Genomic DNA, 19,023 nt, shown 5'->3' with positions numbered 1-19,023 from the left:
GTAATGCCATTTTAGGTAGCAGGAACAGTAACAAGCGTCATTGAATCTGTAGCCAGCCGACTGTAACATATATCTTTAACGTTATCACCAAATCCACCCGTCATCTTCGTACGTAAAGCCCTGAATTTCCCGGGACGGCACACTTTATGGTCGTATTTCAAACGACAAATGGTTTATCCCCGTAAACATTCCTTTATATGTCCCAATCTTTTAACATATGAATGCAGTAACGTAGTCACGGCCACCTGAGCAAGGGACACCCTCATGGAGTATATAATGGTTAGTCCCTAAGTAATCAGCACCCTTCTCCTGAGCGATGACTGGTTCATCCCTCATACATGTCTTAAATGTCTGTCTGACGGAGGGCGGAGCTTGCTGTGTGGAGTAGATATAAAATTCCTCGCGGTTGTTTTAACCCAGTCGTGCTGCCCGAGCTAGCCGCATCGGGAGGCTGCGAGGCCAGGAGTGGGAATTCCTACCAACCAACCATGGACAGTCTGGGCCTCATGTGGGGTGTTCTGCTTGTATCAGTTCTGCTGAGCGGACGGTACGTGTCCCTATACCACATTCTGCGTGTTGTAATGGGCGTGTGTGAATGTGGATAACTAGTGGCAGTGCTGAAGGATTCTGACACGTATGGGTAGAATGTGGTGTCATCCTTCAACACTAGGCCATGGGCAATGAATTATTATGTTTCTGGTATCACACTCTACCTCCGATCCAAAACTGGTGGTTAATGTTTCAAAAGCTATTTTTGTTTGCATCGAATGTTGCTAGACCTGTGAAAAAATTATTGGTAGGCAAATCACTCACTAAATTAATACCTGCTTTTTGCCTACCACTATCTAGATGTGACGTCATGGGTCGATAGTATAATTTTGAAGACTTCATGGTTTATCAGTTATTGGGAAGCTGTTACCATAGAGATAAGATATAATCTATTGACCGGCTGTTATGATTTTGCCACCGAAAGATTTGCGCTTGAAGATTAGGTACGATATGCATAACCTGCACAGCAATCTTTACCAAGAGTTAAACCTATTTGTGAAATCGTCGAAACCAGTAATCTCAGCTCCACGTTGCCAAAGAATGGAGAAAAATGCCAGGTATTGCACACCAGTATATGAATGGCCTTTCAGATTAATTTGCAAGTCTAAATGTCATATCGTACTAACCCTAAGTAAGATTAGACACAGTTAAGTGACCACGGGGAGAAACCAACTTTAATACTGACATGCAAATTGCGTATTAGCATGTCAGCATGTCTGGAATTCAGAGGTTAAAGCTACTACTCACTGTAGCGCTAAGCTGCGAAGAGGATATAAAATATAAAACCCGTTCACCGTTAATATCGGCGGCAACGTTTCTTTTTATGACCAACGCATACAAACATGTTGTTGGATATATATACATATATATATATATGTATATATATCATCCAATAATAGCACAAACGGCTATATGAACAGATATCGTATTGTCGAAATCTTATAATGCTCTATACTCTACTTGTGCTGTATAGAGCTGCTATATGAGAGCTTATTAGCTGGAACGACATTCAGAGATTAAAACGCGCATCATATAACGTATGGATCACTGCGTGTCATATATTATTGGGGTTTTCCCTACATGCACATATCGACAGAGCACGTACAGTCGTATATCTATGCCATCAAAGGGACACGCTGTCGTTAATGACAATCAACACCTCAAATACCACACGAAAAGGATAAAAGATAATTTCTTCCTCTAGTAATACGAGAATGCTCTTACTTCCAGAGCATTTTCAAAAATTTGAAACGTTGGCCATGTTTATCTTTCTTGTTTAGAAGCAAACACAACCAAGCAAATACACCAGATAAATACAGCATGGCACCTACAGAAGAGCATTCCAAACTTTAAAAAAGGAAAAATTTTACAGGCACGTTGCCCTTCCCTCATTGATCTAACCTCTACTTAGTAATTGAAGTTCGGTGTGATCAGCCAAAACTGATACCGACATGATGTGAACAAGCATTGTCATTATGTCATAGCCACGTTATGCTGAGGTCATATTTCCAAACCGGGGCCCGACCGGGTAGTCTTACGTAACAAAAAGTATGATATAAGATTCAACAAAGCACAAGTTTATCAATTTACGTATATCATTGATATAAATTGTTGATTTTTCGTTCATCGAAACAGCCCGGCCGGGCCCCGCTTTGGAAATGTGACCTCAGCATTACCTTCATCTGCATTTTGTTTCTTTCACAACTAGCAGCCATATGTAGTAGAAGCCAGAATATCTAAAGCAGCCATATTTTAAGCTTATAGATACGTCTATTTACAAACTGACCCATGACAAACAGTTACCCAGGACTGGGACCATAATCAGGCCAAATGACACTGAAGCGGCTTTGCACTTGTGTGCTCCTGTCAGTGGGGTCATGGTCTCCTGCTAGTACCAAATTGGGAGGACTTAGAGGTGACATTGATTCAAATCACTGCCAAAACAGTGATTGAGTGGTGTTATATATAGTATTTCGAGTGTTTTTGTGATTAAATAGATGTAAAAACTAGATCACGTCCTCATACCTTCGCCAAATGAGTGTTTACCTTTAGGACTGACGATTTATAAATGCTCTCGTTTGTTGATTATGCAAATACGATCATTTGCAGAAGTTATGCCTGTGTGGATCATATTCTACGCACAAATAACAGGGGCTTTCAAGTAGCGTGACTTACCACATTTGTGAAAGGCTTGACATAACAGACGACTATCACCTTTCCAACATGTCAAGGCCTAGAGACCAGATTTTAACCACTCACACCGGGAGGAATCTTACACTTTCGATAAGTGTGGTACGTGTTTTCCGACATTGTATCACTCAGGAGAGGGCTATCCTCCCATGTCGATTGTTTTGCAGTTAATTCTGACTACTGGGATGAAAGCTTCATTTTTAGATTTAATAAAGTGCAACAGATGACCCCATTCCACCAGGGCATGGAGCGTGAATTCAATCTGACTAAAGGTCAAAGGGCAATCCTCATTGCATACCATGTCGAGTTTGGTTTACAACATTGTCGCCACTTTGATCCATTGTGGATTACCGCTGGTACACCAGTGAACGGTTCCTCACATTAGACCTGATTTCATTACCACAAGGATCCTCTGGGGACCCTAAACTGATGTAATGTGCGAAAAAAATAGCTTCGTTACGATGTGGTCAGACTCAAAGAAAGCATGGTATACCAAGCAACAAATTCGTCCCTCTTGTTCCTTTGCGTCTTCTTCAACGTAGTATGACTTTGTGTTGCAAGCAAGTGGTAAGTCGAGCCCTGATGCTATTCATCTGGTATCTTCTTTTTCCTTCGACATCTGAAAACATCTCAAGTACCTAGAGAAGCAAGCAGTATGGTCACAAACGTTTTGGCAACGAACGAAAATTGATGGGCGCGTAGATGCCACACAATCGAGCCAGGGTGGGAATAATGTTGGCATCACACATGTCGAACACAGAATACAGTTATTCGACATCCAAAACTAGGTCACTGTTAGATGTGTCGTTGTGTTAACGACCATTGTCGTCTGGTTTGTCACATTGTCGCCACTTTGGTCCACTGTGGATTTCTCTGCGAGCAAGGTTCCTTTCATGATACAATTAATGTTCATGCCACTAAGGGCAATCCTTTGACATTCAAGGAGTAGGACACCACTTTATTTATCATCGTTAGGGTGGCATCCAACAACTACTGTTCCTTTCAGATGTGTGCTCTGTTTGTTTTATGTTTTAAGTTTTATTTTGTGACACAGAAATAACATTAGGGCTAAATTACAGTTGCTTTATCCTCCGAACTCAAATTATATCCTTCACTCGTTATCAGTAGCTAGGCAGTAGCCATTGTCTTGCATTGGCCGTCCACAATGCTTCATATGTTACAGTCTACGATGTGTTTACAGTCTTTTTTCGTAAGATGTATGAGGTGATCTTGAGGCAAACTCCTACACTTAACCTACATCTGGATCCCGTAATCACCATTTGACATCCAGTGTAATGTAACTAGGTTCGTTACCTGGGAGTAGTTTCTACAGAACCTTACAAATCATCCACACTGATGAGTCTGCAGGGCAATGTGAATACATGAAGCGGAGCAGGAAGGCAAAAGAAAGTAATGCTGTGCTTCCAGTTTAAGTCCCAAAAAAACTAGGGTCGGTAGGTATGGATTCTCTTTTCTTTTTTGTTAGATTTAGGCTAAAGTGACCCAACAAAATGATACAGTTTAGCAATGTAAAGCTGAAATGCATCAGAATCAGGACCCGTCCTTCTGTTTGCATATGGGAAATGACTTCACTCGATTTCCCCCCTGCAAAACCTTGAAATACCGTTTGAAAGGATCTGATATTCAGGTCGGAAATTATTCTTTTATTCGCATCCTCATATGAGTTTTGGGGTGCCCAGAGGATGTCATCTATATACTAGTAATCAAATCAGTATAGTCTCATGGATACTTGCCAATGGTCGACTGAAGAAAAGGCTAGGGTCGGCATTTTTGTTTCGCCACGGTCGGAAACCGGAAACACAACATTTATTCTAGGCTAGGCGTAATCACCTTTGTCGTCTGCAAGCTACATTTAATGCAGGTTATCTGAACAATCTGTTAAGTGCATTCCCAGTAAGGAAATGGCCGAAAGTACGGTTATCTTGGAGTGGAGTTGCCTCCAGGTGGATTCTGAAGATTGTGGCAGTGGCTAAAAATCAATTCTAGCTTTACCCCTCCAAGGTACTACTGGAGACAATCAATTGATGATCTACTGATAGCAAGAAAGCAGTGAATTAAGAAACCACACTTTGGGGCCACCCAGGTCACATTTTCAATGTGTTTTTTGAAGTCATGTGTGGCCACAAAATAATTGAAGTAGTATATTTTAGGACCTCTAGTCAGTCGATTTTATTGCTGAATGACTGGAGGTCAGAAAGTCATTAGACACAGAAAATGGGATGAAGTTTCCCGGAAGTTCGAAACCTCCAATTTCTTGTCTTATCCTGCAAAGATACATATTTGCGAAACTGCCTGGCTCCCATGAACAATGTATCACCAGATCAAAGCTCAATTACGTTGACAGATTAAGTGTAGAATCTGATCCGTTACTTGAAGAAGTCCTGGCTATAAAAGGAAACCTATCAAAACTTAAAACCCCTGCCATATGCCCCCTGTAATTGCACACCCTGTGATTTTGGACGATCCGTCACCTCTTGTAGTGGTCCTTGCTGAATACGAAAAGACCAAGGAAAGTTCAATCACGTATGATGCTCCCGCAGTGTTGGCTACTGTCCAGCTTCTAACTCACAAATCTAGTCCGGGTAGAACCAGATTCTGTGGAGTCACGCTCGGCTGCAATAAATTACGTGAGTGCCTGCAGTGGTTACTTAGCTTGGTGGGCTCTCTTCGGGGTTGCAGGAGTTTTTTGCCACTTTCGCGGTGGAATGAATGAATGAATGAATAATTGAATGAATGAATGAATGAATGAATGAATGAATGAATGAATGAATGAGACTTTATTTCCGTGTCGTGCGCTATCCCGCGCCCAGCCCGTGTGGGCTTATACGACACCGATTCAATAAATTATACATAAACAAAAGACGATCAAAGGTACAGATAACAGAATCCAAACAAAATATGAACACAAATAAAGGTAGGCTATATACAATAATGGTAAACAAATAGGTGAACTCAAAACAGATCGTAAATGCAAATAAACGAATCTGTACATAATGAACCAAGAGTTCACAAAATAAATACAAGTACATAAGGTAAATCAAACATAACTAGAAAGGCCAATATTTGCTTTGGAGCAAATACAGCGATGGGTTCACCACATTTTACGACATGGCAGGGAAAGAATGAGAAACACAAGGGAAAACAATGATTTACATTGATATAACTATAATATGAAGTAAAATACAACTAAAACAACAGTTGGATAGCTATTCCCTACTTTATTGGTTAGGATTTTTAATTGCATAATGCAAACTGTTGATTTTCAAAATAAAAAAAAAACGTCCATGCCCGGCATTCCAATGCTGGAGCAGGAAAGCTTGAAATACCTACCAAAACACTTGAATACAGACATACTGTCAGTATGGAAATGCTTCTGTGCAGGTGTTAATCAAGTTAAATCCCAACAGCCAATCAGCAAGAAGTATAGAGGAAAGCTGCATGCCTATTGGTTGATGCCCAGCATTCCATTGTGATGACTCATGCCCAAACGTGGTAAACAAGGCACACTAACACAGTAATACATTAGCTATAACACAGCCAAAAAACTCAAATAAAACCATTCTAAAAGCCTGTATCACAATAATTTAAAAAACGCCTAGGGGTATTTGCCCACTGTACCTCCATACCAAATTTCAGGACCTTGGGCCCTAAAATGAAGAAGCTGAATCCATTTAAAAAAATGGCAGGAGAAGAAGAAGAAGAAGAAGGAGAAGGAGAAGGAGAAGGAGAAGAAACATCAGAAAAAGCAATATGGTTTCACCACACCACTTCGTGGTGTGTGTGGTGAACCCATAATAAGAGAAGTATCAGCCCTCCAAGATATCCAGTCTATCGTGGATTGTACCGAAAGTCATCGGGGCTGTAAGACAACAAAATGATTAAGACTTATTTCACTTCTGCATAGCTATGATAATGATGCAAGGTGGTGAAGCTTAAGCATAGGTGTAATATCATTTTTGGGGGAGGGGGGATAAAATTATACTGGAGTGGTGGTAAATTTGAATGTTGAGGGCGATAGTAGCATTTTACCACCAGTTCAAAATGGTACGATGGTCTTGCTTTGAATAGTAATTGGAGGTACTGAAAATAGAGCACAGTTGTGACCTGGATTGTCCTCAGCGCTAAGGTTGCTGAGATTGCACTATTTTCCATGAAATATAATCAGATGCTTTGCCAACCTCAAACACAATAAATTGGGTAGAAAGCACACATGAGATGAACATAGGCAGGTGAATACGATGATTATAGTCTAGTCATTGTAAAATGGGTTTTGAATGGATTCTAAGCAGCATCTATTGATCATCTTGGGACTTAGTGGTCATCATTTAAAGCTATACTGTTTTATTATGTATGACATGATGAAGATGAATCATGATGAACTGTCAACATGGAGTCTTTGAAATGGGATTCCATGCAGTTCGTTTACCCAAGCACCGTGTTGGGACTGCTATTCATGCATAAGTAAGACACCTAGCTACAGATGGAAGCAACATTTTTTTCGTTCCGTCATGGAGCAATTTAGGAAAATCCTCCTTCAAAATAATATATAGAAATATGAAAATAGCATTTAGGTGCTTCAACTAATAACATGTTAAGATGTGATGTTAGAGCCCTGTTAAATACGTTGTACGATTGTCGTACGATCGTTGTACGATCTCAAAAATTGAGGACAACATTAGAATACTCTTGCATGTGTCCTGCAAAATTCAAATGTCTTTATACGATAAAGACTGTCTTAGATATCCTTGATAGTGGCTCGTTCTATCACACCCTGCCTATAACATGAACATCTTGAAACGACTGTGACCCCGCCTGTAAGGTAAGAAGCTTCAAGGAACATCTACTGATTAACATTCCTGTAACGTCTTGACATATCTCTGAACCCTTTCAACATAAATCCTCGCCGGCGTTCCCATTACTCACATCTGAGTCCAATTATAGCGCTGAATAGCGGCTGGGTGTGAAGATAATTGCATTGGAGCGGTTTATAGCACGCAATATACCCTACTGGGACAGGCTGGGCTGTAACGTTTGCTGGAAATGATGAGTCCTCCGAAAGGTATAAAAGTTTGTGTGCTGGCACTTGAGATAGATAACCCATGGAATCAATCTTTAGTATAAGAGTAGTTTTGATGCCAAGTCGTAAGATGAGATTGAACTTAATGTGACTAATCATTGATGCATCACAGGGTGAAATTAATGTATTTGGGTGGTGTCAATACTTTGAAGAGCAGGAAGAAAGACATGATTGATTTTAGACCAGATAAGAGGTGTTATAAATACTTGATATTTTTTAGATAAAATGTCTGCGTTTTTTAATTTGCTTCCCTGACTCACTGGTGGCCATGTGAAGGGCATCGCGTATCTGACATATTCATCTATTTAGTCCTGTGTATTGAGCTAAAGCAGTGGTTTTCATCTAATTTTCCCCATTTTTATGTGCTGAAATAGCGTTAGAATCGCCAATCTGCAATCTTGCGGCGCCACAGATGTGAATAAGGGTAGTAATTTCCATGCATAATTTAGGAATTAGGAGACGTCGTTCAGGTCAAGGGTAATCTTGCAAACAAAACTACTGCCCTGATATTACACTCTATTGCACTTCCCAACATATAACAGGTTATTAGTTTAGTAGGTCACGTTATCCTGGCCATTTGTGTCTTCAAACAATTATGTTGTAAACTTTGATGGCCTTGGTAGCTTTAATGGACCCTTTTAAGACACAAAATAACAAGTTGTAGACAGTTTGCTCATAAAACTGTCCCAAAAGGGGACTTCTGTGCTAAATAATTCAAGTTCCTTCGTTAGAAGCCATGTGGTTGATATATCCTACGTATGATGCACCAGAAAGGTTCGAAGTCTTTTTGAAAATGTTGACTGTTTAAGAAATTCAAGAACAAACTAAAATCATCATTCTATCTATAGAAGTATCAAACAGAAATCCTCGCTCCAGTTATAACATGGCTAAGAACATCCTTTGAAATTGGATAAAGATGGATAGTAGTTACATGAAAGACACAATATTGCCTACCCATGTACCCTTCCGTTATGTTCTGAACATCATCTGTATCTGTATAGCCGATATAACCGCCCTTCGGTGTAACACACCAGCCTTGCAGGAACGCGGTGCGGCGGCAGGTGGCTACATTACACCGAACGACTTGTTACACCTAACCCTTTAACATCTAACTCTAAACATTGTTGAAATGATAATGCCCCGACAGCGAGTTCCACTCTGCGATAGTTCTGGTAAATAATGAATTCTTGAACACCTCAATCCTTGGTCGATAACTCTGGTACTTTTTTGTATAGCATATAAAATATGCCCTGCCCCAAGAACCCCATTTACAGTCCCGGTGTAGTTGGTGAATAATTGATACCAGGCGGTCCTCTGACCTTCTGAAGACAGACATGTTCGCGCGCGCAGATAGCCTTGAAATGAGAGGGGCCAGCACCCTGTTTATCAATAGACTGATCCCATAGCCCCGCCCAACTCCCCCCATTTCAGCAAATGAATATGGAAAATTAGATACGAACGGAAGGCGTATGTCAATACATAAGATGGATAGATAGATGGATATGTCTGCTACGCATTGCCCTTAATATGGACACCGGTGGTTGAGTCAGATTAGCGAAGCAAATTCAAAAAGTAGATTTGACTATTTGACGGATATTCAGCCGATATCTTATTGGTCGAAGCAGTAATTGCCATGCTATCATTGGCTGCCCAACAGCGTCAAAATAAAGACATGTCCTCAATCCAGGGCGTTCTCACTCCTGAGGATGAATCCCTCCCTTGACCGACTCCGCTCCCGTGTCATGTAGATCTGATGCGAATATTAAAAGGACACAGACTCATTGGTCGTACTGCTATCATTGGCTGAACTGCTAATTGTGTTGGACAGTCAGGATCGGTCAATGTCTAGTGTATGAGCAGGGATTTCCTGACCATTATCCCAGTTTCCTGTACAAGGCTGAGGCTTTACTGAAGGTATAAAGGATATACACAGTAAAGGCCACCATTAGATGTCATTAGGTGCTGTAATAGCTGTGATATAAAGTATAAAAAGCTTTTAAGGGCTCACGTTAAAGATGGGTTAGGTACATTAAATCGACAACATGGCATGCATGATTATCAAGGTCTGCTAAGTCAATCTTCTTGTACGTTTCGTGAATGTATAGTAGTCAGTCAGTCTAATAAAGACTATAATGACTATCACATTAAACTGTGAAGGTATAGCACTGTTAAATCTCTCGTCTTAAAGATACATTTAAAAGTTACCGTTAGTACGAAGCAATAACGACCAGCTCGTTGGAATTGCCCTTTATGATATTGATTACTAAAGGCATACAGGGCCCCTGCATTCTGCGTTACTGTTGATTAAGAGCAGAGAGTAAAGTTATTGCAGATAAGCACATTCCTAAAGGTAAGTAGATGCAATAATTGATCTAGAAGCTTTTCACGTCTATTGCCCCCATAGCTGATGCAATAAGGCAGTGAGATCGACCTCAAAAAGGGTTCCTGGCTGCATGTATGTCATATTATATCGATTATTACCACAGCCACATTTTTACTGATAAAACTTTATACCTTCCATCGCATAAAGATTTTCACTTCTGCATATATTCCACCTTACAAAGATTTTTTTTCTCCCCATCCAATTTCTGTAAATATTCTGAACAATATCCATTCCCAAAGGCAAGGAATATGTAACTGCCACGCATTTCAGTTTTTGATTAACATAATTTCAATATATAAAGTGCACCTGAAGCAAAAATCTTGGGGACTCACAGGCGAACTTGGCGACTTTCCAAGGGTTTTCAAAATATCATTGTCATGGCCATCGTCTGCTGACCAATAAACCAGATGGATGAGAGTGGTCATGAATGAGAGTTTTCTCTTGTAAAGATTTTTAAGTCGCAAGATCTAATGATACTTGAAGCACACTCAAGAGGAAAATAAAGGGATTAAAATCGAGCCATCAATTCATTTTATTCCCATTTATTGATAACACATATAACCTGATCAGCTTGATGCAGTTGCCCTCGAAATTGAAATTTTTTTTAATTTTATGTAAATTCCATCAACGGTTGAAATTAACCACATAAATTCAGGTAGTAAGATCGATATTCATTCCATGCAGTAGGTGAACCCAAGAAAGATGGGAATACGGATAATCAAACACTTAAAATATGATTAACGATACCAATAAAGCTCTGAAGCAGCAAGTTCTCACCGCAGAGAAACTTTACGACTCTTTTTACGACTTCTTGGTCCGTGAGGCTTTTTATTGCTGACGTTTTATTGCTTTCTTCCTTACAATATACAAAGTTGCGCAACATCAGTACCAGAGGGTCTGATGCAATACTTATAATGCTATGATCATAAAGAGCCGAAGCATGCTAATAGTATTTAAACTCTCCAAGATATACCGAAAATTACTACAATCAGATTATCAAAATTTAATTACGTGAAAAAGTACATTTATTGTACGTTAAGCAATCTAAATACGGGTAACAGTGGTTTTTCTTTGTTTTTTGAATATTGAATACATGGAAATCTTTATAGAATTGAAGAGCATACATCTCTCATATGAGTGTTCTCACTGTTTCATCAGTCAATAGTTCATAGATACATTAGGGAAAATCCACTCCTTCAACTGTTAGATCAACAGACAGATATGCCATCATTTTTAAGCGGCAATTCAATTATTTCAAGGCGAGACAGATTTATATTGGCAGTCGGCGCTCATGGGCGGATGGTCCGTACCGATAAGGCGGGTGGTCGTGTCCACTGAGGCAGCAGTCATCAGCAGACTGAATACAGATATCTGCCATACGCAGATGGAATACCGATTGCCTTTGGTGTTAAGTTTCCGTCTGGGTTTAGAATTATTGCCGTGACCTTATTTTACCCCCACCAAGAAGTTTTCACCACCATATTTGCTTTAATTAGCTGGTTGGTAAAATGTTTGTTTGTTTCGTTGGTTGGTTGGTTGGTTGGTTGGTTGGTTGGTTGGTTGGTTGGTTGGTTGGTTGGTTGGTTGGTTGGTTGGTTGGTTGGTTAGTTCGTTTGTTGGCTTCTATACTATGCGGGTTCTTCGATTTTTCTACATGTTTATTGATTCAACTTCCTTTCTCACTCTTGTTATGTAAAACGGCATAGCATTCTCAGTTCAAAGCAACTTGGCAGAAATGTATTTATTATTATATCTTATGGTGTTATCTGTTTTTCTAGTTTCCAGGTTGACGGCAGACATCATAGAGGTAAACGGGGCCCAGAAGATGAGGATACGAACAGGCTACTTGTCAGGGACACAAGAGATGATACGGACAAGGCTGGTGAGCATCATCTATATTTGATTGTCAGGAAAGTCCAATACCTCTGGTCTTCTTCAATATACTTACTCAATCAATCAATCAATCAATCAGTCAAATGGTTTATGAGACATGCCTCACTAGTTTTGTGGCAATAAAAAGTAATATTTGAAAAAAAAAGCATAAGAAGATGTCATTAAAATGTATGTAAAATCGCAACTGACTCCAAAAGACTACATGCATTGCCTGCTCTTCTGACATCGCCGTGTTGGAAGTCGTTCGGTATCATTTTGTATCTATCTAATATGCATTACAACCACAGAATTACACCCTAATGTAAACTATTAACAAAGGGATTGGATAAAATATTAAGAAGGCGCTTTTCTATCAAAATATTAGACTACTTAGATGAATAAACTGTTTCTGCCCTACAGATGCCACCAACGAGATTTCAAAGCTGTCCAACAGGTGCGTAATCTATTAAATGGCAAAAAAAGAGCTAATCTCCAAGCAGATGTTTACGGCGGCAAAATAGGCCTATTGGATACTGTCTTGCCAATCATATCACTCATATCTCGAGCTATTTTAAAGAAGTTAGGAGGAAGTGCCTCAATGTTGCAAGGGCCAAACGACAGCAGCAACAATAGCAGTCCTGGCAACGGACCACCAATGCCTAAAGTGTGGATGACTGTGTGCCTTAAGCTTCGGACCCAGAAGCCACATGAGGACATAGCCCCGTGAAAGAGAACGCTAACAGCCATCTTGGATAACGAAGGACTACCAAGGCCTATTGCACACTGTCTAACTGACATCGAAACGATTTTGCCGTCGTAAACGTCTGCTTAGAGATTACAGAAGAGCCGTGTGTTGCTCCAGTTTGCACCTCTCTGACCTGTCTGTCCACCGCACCGTTTCGACTTACCCTCGCCTCGTGTTTCCATTCCAGACTAGCCATTCCCACCTTACTGCCCAAAGCGGTAACACCAATGGCGTGAGTATGCCACTAATACACAGTAACGGCACCTGGCGGCTCTGCGTAGGACTGCAGTCACCCTCACCCTGCCAACAAAACCTGCACTAAATCCTACCCAATGACAACACGGTTTCTTTCATTTGCATTTTTCTTCCTTGAATCAGCGATGGTTTGAGGGCTATAACTCCCTGTAATTATTACGTTACTGGCTTCTCTGGCAAGACGCCTATCTTCGACAAATCAACACATAATACGATAGTATGTTAAGCAAATAGGTATAACAAAATATAATTTTAGCGTGTTTTAGAATTCCAGAGGTGATTTCAAGCATATGCTCAGAGTAGTGTACATCTGTATCTATTGGTTATTCTGTATAATATCAACCAGGAAACATTCCACCAAGAATCACGTTAACGCCATTGCTTCTGCTGCACTGATGTTCTATTCTGTTTAGCATCAAACTCCCACAATGCTGTCTTTTTAAACATCCATATCACCTAACCCCTAACATATTCACAGCTCCACAGCCATTTCAAAACTAACTGCACTTTTATATTTTTCAGCCAGCTGCAACACAGTAGTACGTAGTGAAACTAACATCGCTTCACATGATAGATGATACTGTACTGCATTTCAAGAAAAATACATTGTTTCTTTAAGTTGTCATCACCATCAACATGAACAACAAAAGAAAAAACAAAGGAATCGATGACTTCATGAGAAAAATTAAGTTGATTTTACATGTAGGTAGCAATCTATCATAATAACCTGTCTCGGTCTTGAATGTTTTCCAGAACTACGTCGGTCACACCTACTATGGTGTTCCTCAACATCTTGGATAACTACGATCAACGGTTGAGACCAAACTTTAAGGGTAGGCCATGGAACATTCATTCTTTTCTCCCAAAAGATTTGTTTACCCAATTGTGTTGCATAACGTTTCAACTAAGAATGATTTTGCACGTTTACGTTCCATGCCTTCTTTCAGGTCCCCCTGTGCAGGTTTACTGCTCAGCGTACATAAACAGCATCAGTTCCATCTCCGAGGAATCAATGGTAGGATATAATTTAAACATTGAGATCCCAGTTTAATGCTAATTAATTTTCGATGGTATCGGTGTATTCGGTCACTTACCGGCAATACTCTATGATACCACGTCAGATTAGCAGGCAATGTGTTGGAAGTATTGTTTTGAGCGACACTGGTTTAGGGAAGTTTGTATGTATCTCGCCCTCAACAGCAATGCTCGGAAGTGGGTGGGCAGAGATTGGTTTTCAGTTGATTGACAGGGTTGTGACCCGGTATGTGGCCTCAGGCCTGGGAAGTAGGATGTGGTATGAGGTCGCCAGGAATGATGTGTACCATGCAATTATGGTATGAAACATATGAAATACCATTGACCATGGTATACTACTATGCCAGAGTACGTTAAGTCATACAATTGTATTAGTAACAATCCATTCTATGATGTAATTCAATCGTGTATTTCCCTCTGATCACATAATACATTTACATAATACCCAATACCCAAAGCACTAATATCTCTGGTTTGGTTTGGCTTGCAGGACTACACCGTCATGTTGTTCCTCCGGCAAAGATGGAACGACCCCAGATTCGTGTATCACGACTACAACGACAGCATCACGCTGTACGAGAAGGTCCTGGACAAGATTTGGGTGCCAGATATCTACTTCGTGAACGAGAAAGGAGCGCCGTTTGAATCGACTAGTGGACATAGCACCCTGCTTAGGATACATCCCAACGGAGACGTGCTCTACAGTGCTAAGTATGATGCAGACATTTGTTATATGTACACGGGACGCTAGACCATTATAAAACTACAATGTCATGTCTTTACAAAATGTGAATATTTACAACAGGAACTTACTTAGAAAATTGCATTATCTCAGTATTAAAAAGAATAGTTTTTTTTTACTCTTCCTAGCAGTCCTGTATTTAATATACTCTTATACTGATTTCTTACAGGAAAACTATCTTGCTGGCTTGCCCGATGAACTTCCAACTGTTCCCGATGGACAGTCAAGCTTGCAAGATTAAGATGGAGAGTTGTAAGTACAAGAAGAGCCTTAGTACAGATTTGCATTTCCCAAAACTTTCGGTTTCATTGTGGCCATTTGTTGACAGTTAATTGATAGGGTGGTCAGCAAAAGATGACCCAGCACGCGCCTTTAGGAAGTGCACTTAACTTGTAGGTCACGAAAACCCAAAATGCTTCCAAGAGACCTGAAATCTCCGTTTTCTTGTTTTAGATGGGCACACTACCAAGGATATAGAAATCTGGTGGTCGAAGGAAGATGCTGTTCTCATTGACCAGGATATCCAGTTGCCGGATTATGATCTGGTTACCTGGACAACTAACAACAACTGTGACAGTCATCACACTACAGGTGAGGCTTCTAGTGATGTGTCCAGTACCCATTCACATTGGTGAAGGGTGAAAGTTTGATATATTTGTATACATTTAGACACTTATGATTACGTTCATTGTAGTATATGTGAGTGATATCATATGTTTTTGTTAACCATTGATGGGGCCTATACAATTTTGTGCAATTAAGTTTTACATGTCAATATCCAAGATCTAAGTGGTTAGAAATACTATGTACACATATAGCCGTATGCTAACCCTTACTTCCTTTTCCCTATAGGTACATACTCGTGCATAGAGACGAAGCTGTTTCTCATCAGACACATTGGGTACTACCTTATTCAAAACTACATACCAAGGTGAGTACTTTCAATTCTCTATAGTTACTTGCAAGATGATGGTATTGTTTTGGGCGACGCTAGTTTAGGGAACTTTGTATGTACATTGTATCTGTCAACAAGGATTAGAAGTGAGTGGGTGAAGATTGGATTTAAGTTGATTGACAGGGTTGTAACGTGCTTTGTATATATGCCCTGGGCGTCAGTATGTGTTTCGGAATCGTCAAGAATGCACACTGTGTTATGGCGGTATGAAACATAAACCATAGTGTGATACCGGGGTAAGTCATACAATATGATGCAGTACTTCGGTTTAATCGGGTATTTCCAAATGATCACACGTGAGTGATACTATTAATAACTTTACCTTGTGTATTTCCAGCATCCTGATCGTGATCCTGTCGTGGTTATCCTTCTGGATCAGTCCTGAGATCGCCCCTGCCCGAGTGGCGCTCGGTATCACCACTGTGCTCACCTCCACCACGCTCACTGTGGTATCCCGCAGTGCCATGCCTAAGTAAGTAAACACGTTTTTCCTAATAAGCTAAAGGGCCTGCTTATGTACATACGTCTTTCGATCGTCCTAAGATCATAAATATAAGCGTATTTACAGTTTTTTGGATAGTTGTGTATTGAAACCGGGATTCAACATAAGCAACTCAGCAACCATTTGTATTTCAATAATTGCAAAATGCAGCTATTGCTTCATCGTTTCAGTGTCATTGTCCCTGTAGGCTAGCACTATCATGAGCTAGCACATATCAGAAAATCACGAGCTTTAGCCTGGATGCCTGACCCACAGCACGCTAAGGTCCAAAGTTATCCAGAGTATTGTGCGCACGCTAGTGTAGTATGGGTCTGGAATCCATGCTATAGCCTATCTTTATCTTTTTCCTGCTTCAGGTTCTCCTACGTTCGGGCCATAGATGTGTGGATGATGACCTGTGCCCTCTTCATCTTCTCCGCGTTGGTTGAATTCGCAGTCGTCCATTTTATCTTCAAGCGAGATAAGAAGTTTGCCATCTCCCGCAGAGCCAGGGAGTTATCACAACGACTGCCGCGTAAGAAGAAGGCAACAGATAAGAAAGATGTCACCTCTGAGGATGCCGATGATCAAGTAAATATCACCATAGATACAAGAAGCTGATAGCTTTATCTTACTATCCAATCAAAGACTTAGGCTTCGGCTTATTTTTAGCACTTTTTGGCGTTTTTTTAATCTGGCGTTCACTTTTGTATTAATCTGGTAACCCTTTTTTACGCCAGCCTTGAGTGGCCAATGCTAACTGTCTGGCAAATGGATACTGCCTGGCCAATTTGATGCTGTCTTTGCGGCCACCAAATGCTCTGCTTTAAGAATGACTGTGACCGTGAGATGAAAGTTCATGATACAATAAGTTATTCTTGTTTCTCCTATGAACCAGGTTGACTTTAAGCCTGACAAAGGCATGTCTTCACCAGAGCTTGACCAGGACACTGTTGCGGCTTCGGAAGAGGCGAAGCCACACCGCACCCCTGCTGAGATCAAGGCCCTGTACATGCGCAGGGCCCGGCGGATAGATTACTACTCCAGACTTCTCTTTCCACTACTGTTCACCGTTTTCAACATTTTGTACTGGTCCGTGTACCTCTCCTGGTATCACTGAATGACTTAATAATGATATACTGATCTGCTGGTCACCAGTATAATGTTTTCCTTTTGTTAGGTTCATTAGACATGAAAATACTGCAACAACATTACTGTAACACTGTAATATTTCAGATTCCATAAGCAATATCCTTCTTGCCTTATTGGTACCTTGGCATGGTCACTGAAACCTGTCTTACCTTAATAATTATGCAATGATTATATTTCTTTGAAATGGTGAGCAATATGTGTGCATTCGTGTAAATATAAATCAAAATATGTACTCACACACATTTATGAAAAGTGCACCTACGCACAGAAAATTTGCATTGACAGGACCGACCCAGTATTACACGAACAAATAGAGATGGCATGCAAATATTACAACAACAACAACAACAAAATACAAATGATACGAAAGGAAATACGACATATGCAAATGCACAGCACTAATATTACAACACCTTGCCAACCGTTAATACGCTCTTTCTATCGTTTTCCTGCCAAAAAGACTGGACCGGTACATTACTCTGTTTATCACTTTTTGTTCTGAATATGAACAGGCGTGTTGATTGGCCAAACCTGAGCGGGTCAACCAATCAGAAGAGGCCTCGCCTTTGAATTAGCTCACCAGACAAAGAGAACATTTGGCAGTGAAGCAATAGAAAAGCGTACTAAAGCAAAAGGAAGGCTGCATATACAGCACAGTGAACATGAATACTGCACAACCAGTTAAGGCATCACCTTCACATAGTGAACAGTTTCTAGTTAAGGAGTCTGATACATATCAAATACAAGCGGATCAAAATACACAGCACTGTACAGTATCAATTATGTATATGAATGCATTATCGCTACTTGGGGAAAGGGAAGGGTAATAAATGACCAAAAGGGCAAGCATTGGCCGCGGAGGAGAACTGTGCTTATGTGATACAAACAAATATGATAATTATGATGTAAATATAAAAGTTGTATATGTGAACGTCTGTGCACCCTTTATACGATCATTACTTATTTGTGAATTCATAAAACCGGACTTGCATTAGATAGGTCCTTTTGAAATGCTTCTCTGTGACAATATTGTAGTATGGAAGTCATCGGTGTTGATGACATGTATGGCTTGGGACTTCAATGCTGAAACTACATGTACATGATTGTGCCTAGGCCTATTCTTGTGCCATTTAAGAAATTCCGACAGGAGTCGCTGTGCTAGTACTTGGAAAGGCCAGGGGGATGGGCACCTCGCAAAGCACGACGGGTAATTTTTCCGGTCTGAACCGCAGCGGGCTCATTTGAAAAAAGTTCAGACGTACCTGGACACAAGAAACTTCTTCCAACGACCAAGACACATCTCTGTGTCAGTTTGGTGGAACTTGGGTCTTTCAAAATAATATCCATTATTATTATATTAAGAAAATATAAGATTTTAGAGCAATACATATAGAGCACCTAAAGGAGAGTTGGGAGAAACCAAGCAACCTGATTGGCCAAACACGGCACGTGACACCCGTCCATCCCCCTGGGAAAGGCTTTCCAACCGCTCTATACTACCACATATGTCTGATTAATACAATATGTCACTGAAGTGGTATCTAATGCTTTGCTTTTGAAAAAGAA

The 19,023-nt window shown here is 40.4% G+C and overlaps 1 protein-coding gene across 1 annotated transcript; it reads left to right on the top strand.

Moving 5' to 3' along the window:
- Positions 1–479: 479 nt before the first annotated feature.
- On the top strand, positions 480–18,312 carry LOC109481152 (glycine receptor subunit alphaZ1-like). Its single transcript, XM_019783658.1, has 12 exons — positions 480–547; positions 11,999–12,102; positions 12,513–12,546; positions 13,846–13,925; positions 14,040–14,107; positions 14,618–14,838; positions 15,039–15,121; positions 15,323–15,460; positions 15,722–15,800; positions 16,162–16,296; positions 16,683–16,896; positions 17,204–18,312. The coding sequence occupies exons 1-12, from the start codon at positions 489–491 to the stop codon at positions 17,423–17,425; spliced, it is 1,437 nt and encodes a 478-aa protein (XP_019639217.1). The 5' UTR covers positions 480–488; the 3' UTR covers positions 17,426–18,312.
- Positions 18,313–19,023: the final 711 nt, after the last annotated feature.

Source organism: Branchiostoma belcheri, unplaced genomic scaffold (assembly GCF_001625305.1).
Source record: "Branchiostoma belcheri isolate BF01 breed outbred unplaced genomic scaffold, Haploidv18h27 scaffold109, whole genome shotgun sequence".
Lineage (NCBI taxonomy): Eukaryota > Metazoa > Chordata > Leptocardii > Amphioxiformes > Branchiostomatidae > Branchiostoma > Branchiostoma belcheri.
The sequence above is the reverse complement of the archived record's forward strand: the minus strand, read 5'-3'. Positions and strand labels throughout refer to the sequence as shown.